The sequence below is a fragment of the Myxine glutinosa genome, chromosome 4 (genome assembly GCF_964187855.1).
Source record: "Myxine glutinosa chromosome 4, kmMyxGlut1.1, whole genome shotgun sequence".
Classification (NCBI taxonomy): Eukaryota; Metazoa; Chordata; class Myxini; order Myxiniformes; family Myxinidae; genus Myxine; species Myxine glutinosa.
Window position 1 is genome coordinate 199,400,023 of NC_136264.1, and position 12,085 is coordinate 199,412,107.

Here is a 12,085-nt window from a genome sequence, read left to right on the forward strand (position 1 = left end):
GACGCGCCATTGCATAAACTCCCCTGAATTCGTTCCAGCTTCATCGCGGGAGATTCCAATGATTCTGAAAGCTTTGGTTTCAACAGCGTGAAGCCGAGCGAGGTGTGAGGAAGGAGCACCAGCCCAGAGGGGAGAACAGTATTCCATTGAGCTGCGGATGAATGCCTTGTATGTGGTGAGGAGCTCAAGTGTGCCAAGGAAGGACTTCGCACGACGGATGATGCCCAGTCGGCGACTGGCTTTGGAGGCCAGCTTGGAAATGTGGTTTCCCCAGGAAAGATCATGGCAGATAGTGAGACCCAAAAGCTTGAGTTACAGAACTTCTTGGAGAGGATTGTTGAGAAAGTAGATGGGAGGGTTGTCCAGTCGGTCTTTTCGGAGAGACATAGTGAGAGTGTGAGATTTGTCAGGATTGAAAGACATGTTCCACTTGTTTGACCAGTCTGTGATTTTTGTCCAGGTCTGCAGAGAGTGAGGAGGCTGCAGACTGCCGATCTGAGGGATGAGGTATGGAGCGGCAGAGAGTGGAGTCGTCATCAGCAAAGAGATAGAGAGGATTTTCCAGAGAGTCGGAGAGATCATTGATGAAGACCAGAAAAAGCACAGGACCCAGAACACTGCCTTGGGGAACTCCAGCCTGAACAAGAAGGGGAGATAAGAGAAATCCATTCAGGGCCACACGTTGACTACGACCAGAGAGGAAGTCCGCAAGCCATGTGTGGAGATTTCCATGGATACCATAGGAGGAGAGTTTGGAGAGCAGAGTGGGGTGCCAAACCGTATCGAAGGCAAGTGATATGTCAAGGAAGACAGCTCTGATTTCCTGTTTGGCATTAAGGACCTCCATCCATTGTTGAGACAGCAGAAGGATCACGTCCAAAGTAGAATGACCTGGTCAGAATCCAAATTGATGATCAGAGATCAAGCCATTGGAGAAGAGGAAGAATTTGATGTCAGAAGTGATGATTGATTCCATGACCTTGCTGATAATTGGGATCAGGCCGATTGGTCTGTAGTTGCAAGGATCTGTTTTTGCACCTTTTTTGTGTAAAGTGGTAATGTTTGCTGATTTCCCAGTTGATAGCAGATGACCTTGAGCAAAAGAGAGGGTGAAGAGAACAGACAGAGGGTGAGATAGAGCGGCAGAGCAGGATTTTAGGACCCGTGGGCTGATGCTGTCTGGTCCAGTTGCAGAATCAGAGTCGAGGTTTGACAAAAACTTCTCCACCTTATCAGGAGAGAAGTAACTTGGCTTGTGTATGCATTATTTCAAAAACCGTTCAACATTTAGCTTTCATTTTACACAGACCTATTCGGCCTATCACAAAAAAGGCAGGGGGCCTGGAGTATCAGCTCCTTGTTCAATCAGTATCATTGCGTTGCCTCAATTGAGGCGCGTCACTTGTTTCGTCTTGCAAGTAAACACTGTAAATGAGTCTTAGAGAATGTTAAAGCCCCAGTCACACTGGGCCTGCGACCAGGTTATGACCTAGCTGCGACCGAAAATTTTGTGAATCGCGGGCAAATCGTAGAAAGAGCGCGCGACTGGTCGCAGAGGTCGTGGGTGATCGCCAGAGCAAAATCAGTCGCAGCAAGGTCGATGGTCATGTTCAAAACTTCTGACCTGCGATTCCAAATCGTAAGAGGTCGTAGACAGGTCTTACATGGTCGTACCACCAGTCGCACATGGACGCACCACCAGTCGTGCATGATTAAGGGTCAAGTAGTCGCACGATTGGTCGTGCTACTGGTCCTGCCACCCGACGATTGGTGGTGCCACCTGTCGTACGACCTCACGATCGGTAGTGCGACCAGTCACGGCCTGTCCTGACTGGTTGCACGACCTTACGATTGGTGGTAACACCAGTCTTTAGCTCGCAGACCAGTATATTTGGACCATTATACTATAATATTATATTATTATGTGATATTATATTATTTTATACCATTCGCGTGTGTTCGGCGTGTTTTGCTGTGCGTGTACAACAATGTTTTTGTCAGTGTTTAATGGTTCGACGTGTGTTGACAAGACGCTCACTAAACGACTTTAGTAAATTCGGTCCGATGTTTTGATTTAAATCGCTTAATTCTTAAACAAGGGCTGGCAGGTACACAAACTCGGCTCCAAGCTGTCTACCCTGGGTTCGAATCCCAACCAAGCTATAAAGTGGCATCGTGGTGATTCATAGGCAGTGTGAATCATCATTTCCAGGATCGACGTTAAACGGGAATCCCGTCTGCTGGCGTTAGTTGGTAGACCCCACGCCACGGTGTCCTTCACGAAGAGGAGGCGAGCCATCACCGGAATCCTGAATAAAGTACAAATTCCTGTCCGAAATACTTCTGGGAATGCAATGGCAAACCACCAGTACAGTGTGACGATTGTCAAGAAACTGTTTCGGTAGGACGGAGTCTTTGTCATACAGTATGGAGTATGGGACTGCACATCAGAATCTTTTAACTTTAACATGATATAAATAAATATTTAATACAGGATGTCATTCTATTCTTCAACACGATCTTCTTCCTGTGACTTCTTCTTCATTAGCCCACCTTTCTTGAGGGGTCGGCCGGGGAAAGCTTGGTCTGAGTTTGTCACGAACCGATTGGCCAGGCCTGACGTTCCACTAGTCAGGGCAAGGATTTGTAATTTGTTGAGGGTGCCTGCGATAGCTCGCCGACTCTTCGCGAAGAACATCTTGGGGTCTTTAACGTCCACAAACGAACGTCGGCAGACGGCACGTCCGTTTAACGTCCATCTGAGGGATCGTAAACACATTTGTGACATTTTATAGCTGCGTTGGGAATCGAACTCACGACTGGCTGTGACTGGCTGCGACTGGCTGCGACTGGCTGCGATCGATCGTGTGAGCGGTCGCAGGTCGCCACCACTCGTCGCACGATTACCTATGATTGATCTTGCGATCGATCTTCTCCAATCGTTGGTGATCGCACGACCACGCGTACCACTAATCGTACGATGACCTACCATAAGTCCTAAGAGCAATCGCTGTTTGCGATCGCAAATGGAGAGCGTAGCAAACATTGACGATTGGTCGTACCTCGGCCAGATTGCCATCAATCGCACGATCCAGAAATCGTACGATCCAGTGTGACTGAGGCCTAAGCAACAGTATGCAGAATCTGTGTGTGATTCTACCTCAATTCAACAGGTAAGATCCAGAGATTTTTGGAGAATTGTGAACAGCATTCTCATCCATAATCGATCATTGATTCTTGCCCTCTTCAATGGCCCTGAAGTGCTAACCTCTCCTATTGATGAAGTCAACATCTTTTCTGAGCATTCTGCTGCAAACTCCACATATGCAGACCACGGACACCCATTGCCTGCTTGTCCTTCCCGTGTTCACACCAGTTTGTCCACTATTATCATCACACCCAGGAAAGTTGCGAAGATTATTCAAGGGCTTGACATCTCAAAAGCTGCTGGACCAGATGGAATCTCTGAAATTGCTTTGAAGATGTGTTCACCTGAACTGTCTTCTGTTCTCTCAAAATTGTATCGCTTATCTGTGCTTCCACCCAGCTAAAAGCAGGCTTTTGTAGTCCCTATCTTTAAAGGCTCCGATGAGAAATCGGCTCCTTCCAACTATCGACATATTCGCCTTTTACGCATTATGAGCAATTTGTTTGAATCCCAGATGAAACTGCAACTCACAAGTCATCTGGAAACCCACAACCTCTCAAGTGATGCCCGGCGTGGCTTCCGACATTCAATATCTACTGGTGATGTTCTATCCCTAATTAATGAACATGTGAATCGGGCTTTGGATCATCGTGGTGATGTTAGGGTTGATGCTCTCGACATCTTGACAGCTTTTGACAAAGCGTGGCACAAGGGCATTTCTGGACAACTGATCTATAAGCTAAAATCGTGTGTCATCTCTGGAAAATTTCTTCCGACAATTTCTGACTTCCTTGTAAATCAAAAAGATCTCTGTGGTACACGAGTGACAGTCATCCCCGGTTCTGGGTTGTGTCCTCCATTGTTCTTGTTGTCTATGAATGACCTGCCTGGTTGTATTCTTGCACAGTTAGCCATTTACACAGATGATTCAACACTGTACGAGTATACTACATATCCAGGAACCATGCATGTCTCCTCCATCCCGTGTTCAGGCCAGTGCCACCCTTAATCAGGAACGAGAGAGTGTGATTAACTGGGGAAATGATTGGCTCATTACTTTCAACCAAAATAAGATTCACTTGCTGTCTGTGTGCAGCTCGAGATCACCCAATTTTCCAACCATGTCTATGGATTATTCACCTTTGCAGGAACTCCTTGGTATGTATCCGTCTTCGTGGATTGGACATCAGCTCAAACTTCAGATGGGAAAAATGCATCTCTGGTATAACTAAAGGAGCCTCTCATTGCCTTGGCGGCTTATTCCGTGCTCGGCGATTCAATCCTCCAGCTGCCATGCCCTATCCATACAAGGCCACCATACGACCCGTCATGGAGTGTTGTTGCCATATTTGGGCTGATGCCTCTCACCTCTCTCCTTTATATAATCCAGCGACGTGCTGCCAATCTGGTGGGACAGGAGTTACATCGTCCCTGGAACCTTTCAATCCACTGCTCTGTATGTTATTTGAGCCTTTTCCCCAGATAATTTTACGGAATGTGATCTTGAGGGTCGAATCACAGGTTGTTCCACCTGAGCGTACTTTTAGTTACTCTACACGTTTGGCAGCTTCTTCCCATCTCTGCTCTCACTGTAGTATCTGTCTCGAGGACGAAGACAATCCACAAACCAGACAGCCACTCTTCTAATTTATTTCCCCGTACTGCACCCCTTTGGAACTCTTCACAGGCATCCTGCTTCCCCCTCAATCCTAACATACCTCAGTTCAAGAGGAATCCTACTATATTAAATAAGGCAATTCTATGTATGCATGTGTGTTTGTCTAAAATTATAGAAGAAAACATGGCTGGGCTGATTTCCACCAAAATTTGCACGTTGATAGTACCAGGGTCAGCTCATGGGCACAGGCCCAATCCTCCCTCCCCTCTTCCCCCCCCCCCCGTTCTTTGTGAGGGGGGGGGGGGGGAGGGAGGACATGAAGTTTGCCTGCACACCCACATAGTGAAAGGGGGGGTTATTAATCAGGGCACAAATTATATTTGCCCCTCCTTCCCCATTATTTCCCCACCCTTTACCCCTTCCCAGCCGAAGGGAGCGGGTGTTTTTGTGTAAATGTCTCTTTAATATAAATACTCTCCTTTGTGTCGCCCCCACCTTTGAGTGGCTTTTACTTTGTGGCGCGTGAAATTTCATAAAGAATATTTTAAAAAACTTACAGTGGTAGTTTTCGGACAACAGTGCTTGCTGATAGTCATCATCAGCTGTGATAAATCCTCATAACTCCTCCCAGTCATCCTCAGTAGATCCAGTGGAGACAATGTTAGAAAATCCTCGAGGAGGGTGGGGAGAATTGAATAAGAAAAAAAAAATTCCAACAATGAATTCCACAATATCAAATATTTAAAGCTCTTTCTAACCAGTCACCGGTATAAATACATATTTAGTGCTTTCTGTGGGAGGTGAGAAAATTGAAATTTGCCATACTGATGCGACTGAAACCACGATTCAAGAAAAAACAAAACAAATACAGAGTTCACAGAACACCTTACCTCGCGTAGTCTTGAGAAACAAGGACATGGACGGGGTTGACGAGCGGAAAATTTGATTGGTCGTGATGTAAAATGCCATAATATTTTGTGCAAGTACTGCTAAATGGAAGGTTTTTTTGAAAGCACTAAAAGGCGATTTGTGTTCTACAGTGTTCAAGTCTATAATTCAATTGAAATAAAATGAAGATTTTAAAAGTTGTAAAAAAGAATTTTTTCCGGAAGCTTCCCGCTGTCTCTTTTACGCCACCTTATTTTCAGAAACATTCATACTTCAAGTTCAATATTTGATTACAAATAAACAAATCATAGCTGTTGGAAACAATTCCATGTACATGCCGAGTCTTTCGACAAAAATCAGTTTGCTCCTGCAATTCGGTCTCTGTTGAAGAGTCATCAACCGGTCAGGTCAGCAGGGGTGGTCTTAGTGATTTTGGGGCCCTGTCAAAAGTTAAAAATAGGTCCCCACACCTCCTTTATCCCTACCCAACCCATTCTGAACAAGGATAAAACGCCCAATTTTCACAATGCATGTTCCTCCAATAATGCACCGCAGATTGTGATTTTAACTTTACTCTATTCTCCAATATTCACCAAAACAATGCAGAAAACATGGAGCTATCACAATAAAAAAAGGAAATTAATATTACAATCGGAATGTAATAACTCTACATTAATTTGGCATCTCAGTGTGAGTGCATTGTGATGGTCTCAAAAAACAACATACTCTACCTATAACTCGGAAACAATGCGGTCGAAATGTTCTTACCTGTTAGCCCGAACGTTACCGCTACTGCTGCCGACACTGCTGCTTCATTTTCGGATTTACTTTTGAGGGAATCATACAGTATATCACCGCCACCAGCCAGGGTGCCTTAAGCAAACATTCAAGTTTGCACCCTAATTCTCCCTCCTTCAACCCCCCCCTCCCCCCCCCCCCCCCCAGCATGGGGCCCTGGGCAATTGCATTGATCCACATGTGCCCACAACACAAATTCAACTTATCAGTTACTATCTAACCCTAACCCCAGTTCCTTTTTCAGTATCAAATAAAATACCATCAGAAGGTCCATAATAGAAGGAAGAAATTGGAGGGTGAAGGGAGATAAGCAAGTCACACCTGGCAGGTCACAACCTGTTGCTTTGCCAGTCGTGAACACAGTTCAGCGGGCAAACCAGCTCGGCGGAGATTTTTGGAGGCCATGGCTCTACGTCTGTCCAGTTCTGGTGGACAAACAATCACATAAGCAACATCACAATGCAGCTTTGTCTTTGGATTATTGTTATTTTTACTTTATTATCATTGTTTTACCGCCGTTTACATGCTTGCATCATCACAAAATATCCACCCTCACCAAACTGTAACTTGAAATACCTGAGCTCACTCAATGTGTTGTTCTTTTTGGCCGAAGAACATTGTCTACATTTTTACCTGCAACATGTTGCAGGTCTACAAGAGCTTCCCATTGCTGTTGTTGTTGGGGTTCTTGTTAAGGATCGATTTCTGAAATGTGCAACCATTGGTCAAACAGCTGCCAGACCACACCCACATCTGTCGCTTGACTCCACCCTCTATAGCACAAGTTAAAATTATATGGACGCCATCTTGGTGTTTTGGTGGTCCAAACACATTAGGCCTGTAAGCCTCCACTGATCATACACTGCCCGGGTTTGTGGCATAAGATTTCCATTGGGTTGGCTCGATTGTTATTCACGATGACAGACCCCGAAAAATCTAATCATATGTCCCCGAGGACCCAAAAGACCCTTGAGGACCAAAAACACCCAGATGACCCAAAAGTCCTTGATGACCCAAAATACCCAGTTCACCCAAAAGTCCCCAAGGACCAAAAAGACCCAGATGACCCTGATGACTCAAAAGTCCCCAAAGACCTAAAAGTCCCAGAAGATCCAAAAGTCCCCAATTAAAATTTGGTCCAATGGACGAACAGGCCCCCGAGTGTAATAAATATTTGAACTGACATTTAGTGTTCCTTTCATCTTTGTTTTGGCATACTGCATCGCCTGGAATGGTCTATGGTCAATTAATTTACATAGGCTCCGTCCCTACCCTCTGTCCCAGCCCTATTGGTTAAAGGGAAACCACATCAGTTATTTTGAGCATTTCTGAGTGCAGGTCATTGTGTGGGTTGAGGCTGGATGAAGACATTACTCTTTGAGAAACGAGCAATAAGACAGAGCTGCAAGATACAGTCAGGGTTACGTAAAACAATATAGGAACATGTGCAGTGTTTGACTTTGCTGAATAAGATATCTTGGCACTTTTGCTCCAAGATTGGGTATCCTCTGAGTACCATATTCCATTGTGTTATTCCACATTATATAAAATTACAGAAACAAGTGAATAAAAAAATTTATGCTAAATTAAAAAGGCAATGTAGGGATGACAAACTACAGTCTAAAAAAAGGTCCTAAACAAGATAGGGATGATGTTGGTTTAGACTTAGAGAGTAGCTAACAGTATTGCCATCACATAACAATCCCTCCATCACTGCCTCAAGACTATTGTCTCGAGATAGGCCGAGCTAAGAGTATTAGAAGCTCCTATAGTTCATTTCTGCAAAAGTATAAGAAGCTCCTATATAATTTCAGGGACTTCTTGCAGCTTCAGTTGTCTTTCCTACTTTTCTTTTTTATCAACTTGGAGTAACCAATCACAAATGGAGATAATTATAGAATGCTGTTATTGGAGATGTTCATGCATTTGTAAGAAGTTGCTGATCATGTACTGATATTATAACATTGTACTCATCTGCTAATTTGTAGAGTCCAGGTGGTTGTTGTTGTTGTTGTCAGTGTGTGGCTGCACTACAGGAGTAATCAAGTACTGGTGTAACCAGTGGAGTGTTTGTAGAAGCTTGAAGCAATAACTGATGAAGTATAAATGAGGCAGTAATGTTGGGATTGTTATGCGATGGCAATACTGTGAGCTACTCTCCAAACCAACATCATCCCCATCTTGTTTAGGACATTTATTAGACTGTAGTTTGTCATTCCAACATTGCCTTTTTAATTTAGCATAATTTTTTTTATTGACTTTCACATGTCGAATAATAATAAGCTTTAATCAAGCCCATCAGAACGCACAGTACATCAGCATGCACGGTAACCAAGGGTTATGTTATATAATCAAGCAGTATGTTATATCATCAAATGTTATGTTATATAATCAAGCGTTATGCAACACAAATTCCGAAAAAGATTGTGTTATGTAATTTTTGAACATATTGCAGTTAATCAATCTGTGACCATGTGACAAATCAAGGCAGTGTTCTGGGCCCTGGGCTTTTTTTGGTCTTCATTGATGATCTTTCTGACGCTGGAAAATCCTCTATATCTCTTTGCTGATGACTCCACTCTCTGCCGCTCCATGCCTCATCCCTCAGATCGGCAGGCAGCAGCCTCTTCAATCTCTGCAGACCTGGACAAAATCACAAACTGGTCAACCACGTGGAGCATGTCTTTCAATCCTGACAAACCTCACACTTTCACTTTGTATCTCCAAAAAGAACGTCTGGACAACCCTCCCATCTACTTTCTCAATAATCCTCTTGAAGAAATTCTGTAACTCAAGCTTTTGGGTCTCACTATCTGCCATGCTCTTTCCTGGGAAAACCACATTTCCAAGCTGGCCTCCAAAGCCAGTCGCTGTCTGGACATCCTTCATCATGTGAAGTCCTTTCTGGGCACTTCAGAGCTCTTCACCACAAACAAAGCTTTCATCCGCAGCTCAATGGAATACTGCTCTCCCCTCTGCGCTGGTGCACCTGCCTCACATCTCGCTCGGCTTCATGCTGTTGAAACCAAAGCATTCAGAATCATTGGAATCTCCCTCGATGAAGCTAACTCCGAGGGCCGTTCACTTACTCACCGCAGGCAGGTTGGTGGTCTTTCTGTCTTCTACCGACTCCTCTCTGGCCTTGCTCCCCCAGCTCTCTCTGGGCTCTGTCCCTCAAATATTCCTACAGGTCGCACAAGATCTGCCAGAAACCCTCTGATGGTTAAACTGCCAAAATCAAGACTCTCTGCTCACCTTCACTCCTTCATTCCTCTTTACTCCTGCCTCTGGAACAAACTCCCACACTCTCTTCAATCCCTCTCCTTCCTCCAAGTCTTCAAAACAGCTGTTTACCACCATCTCCTATCTTCCCCCATCCAAATCCTTGATCTTTTTCTGCCCAGTTAATACACCCCAAATCCACCTTCGTCAAATTCCGTTTTCTTTCCTTAAAGTTCCTGTCGTGTCCATTTGTTTATCCCGTATAGCCCGCCCCAAGCCTCTCCATTCCACACATCTCCCGATGTTCCTGTTATCTGCTGGTGTCTGTCTCTGTCACTATCTCTCTCTCTCACACACACACACACAAACACCCCCTTTATGATATGTTCTATGTGTTAGCTCTTACACCAGCCTTGACTAAGTGTGGAATGTTTTATGAACACCAAGTCGGAAGGGTAGCGCCAAAAAACGACGAGGGCCCCCCTGGGTGAAAAAGCAAAAACAAGTGGGAAAATGTTGTCAGATGGGAGTGCCCCAGATGAATGACTGTGGCCCACAGTAACAGAAAAGAGGAGGTGAGGGGCTTCAGGGAAATTTGCAAACAAGGAGCGTTCCCAGTGGCATGGACAGTGCAAACGAGTGACCTTCGAAAGGCCTCCCGGAATCCCGTGTTCAGTGCTGCTCCAGTCGTGAACTCACAGAGAAGGGGACCCACGATACTGCGCCAGGTGATGAGAGAATCTCCCAGGGCACTGCACCTGCGTTAAGACCTATAGCTTGCTGGTGGTGAGTGTGGGGAAACCGACTTCAACGGTACTCTCCAGCAGGCACTGCAGAACCAGGAATGAATGCAACAGGTAACGCAGAGAGAACCCCCTAAAAAACAATTTCTTATGGAAATAATAAGCATGTTGGGCTCACTGTAAAAACCAAAAAAAATCCTTATTTCAAAATCTTGAATATTTTTCATATCTTGCGGAAAACAATTATCATCCTTGAAACTAACAGGCCCATCTTTATGGGATGTGTGTATGGTAAGAAAATACGTCAAAAATTCTCAAAGAGTAGAAATTCAAAATAACACCCCCCTCCCTCCCTCCTCTCCACTTTATGGGACGGGGACAGCCCCTCCCTGTTGAAACAACCACAAACACACTTTATGGGATTGGGACAGCCCCTCCCTGCTGAAACGACCCCACCCCCAATTTCAGGGAAGGGGCCAGCCCCTCCCTGGTGAAATGACCCCCACCCCCAAGTGTATTTGTTCACATGCACCCCCATTGCCTGCACCGGAACGACCCCAACACCGTTCCCCCGGACACGCGTACATAATAAATAGATGGGCCCTTTTGAGGGAGAATGGAGGATTTACCTCAAGTGTTTAATCAATAAAGGGTGTCGGACCCTCCCTGCTGAAACGACCCCACACCCGTAATAAAGGGTGTCAAACCACGACCGGGACATTTGTATGTAAATCAATTTCAACTGACGTCACCCAAATAACGAATCATAAGCCTTATAATGTATAATAATCGGGGTAACTTACGAAAGCTTTACTTAAATTGGTGGAGAAAAGGCGATGCCAAAAAAGCATTTCTGACCGACTAACCAGTAAAAGCAGCACTCTGTGGGTGAAACCTTGAGGTGTGTGGAAAGAACAAACCAGGAGCGCTGGTTCCTCGGGCGTTTAGTGTTGAAAACGTTCATCAGGATTCCATCGTGATCGAGGAAATGTTTTATAAATTAACATTCTCCACATTAAGAGGCAAAGCGACGTGAACAAAACATTATATTAATGCAGACCCTTCGTGAATCAACGTTAACATCGTCGCGCCTCATCTTGTAATAAACACTGAAGTCTGAAGAACAAAAAAAAAATGTTCAAGACTCCCATGAGCTCGTGGAGACGGTGACATTATCACGGTTTTACATTATATTCGATTACACACAGATTGTGTTTGTGTTCAACGCCGAGAATATATATCGAACCAACAAACCAACGTACCAAGTAAGTCGAAAAACACACCTTGGCCGTAAAGTCAAAACTCCTCCACGACGCTTCACGTCTGCCGCGAAGGGGCGCAATCTCCTTTTTCTGAATTCCGGATTCGCCAAAACATGCAAGTTCATCATCCTGCGAAAAAATAAACATAGCGGCAATGCCCCCACCCACCCCTCTCCCACCCACCCCGTATACATCCACACCTCCCCCACCCACCCCGTATACATCCACCCCTCCCCCACCCATCCCGTATACATCCACCCCTCCCCCACCCACCCCGTATACATCCACCCCTCCCCCACCCATCCCGTATACATCCACCCCTCCCCCACCCACCCTGTATACATCCACCCCTCCCCCACCCACCCTGTATACATCCACCCCGTATACATCCACCCCTCCCGTATAC

At 45.2% G+C, this 12,085-nt stretch overlaps 1 protein-coding gene across 1 annotated transcript in view; it reads right to left on the bottom strand.

The window, feature by feature from the left end:
- The window catches only part of LOC144888207 (DNA repair protein RAD51 homolog 2-like), a 35,503-nt gene extending 24,174 nt beyond the window's left edge, over window positions 1-11,329 (bottom strand). Inside the window, exons 1-3 of the mRNA XM_078776897.1 lie at window positions 11,284-11,329; window positions 6,774-6,877; window positions 5,324-5,437 (exon numbers count right to left, since the gene is read on the bottom strand). Of these exons, the coding sequence (XP_078633023.1) occupies window positions 5,324-5,437; window positions 6,774-6,857 (198 nt within the window). The 5' untranslated portion in view covers window positions 6,858-6,877; window positions 11,284-11,329. The remainder of the gene's footprint in view (window positions 1-5,323; window positions 5,438-6,773; window positions 6,878-11,283) is intronic.
- Between the last annotated feature and the right edge of the window lie 756 nt (window positions 11,330-12,085).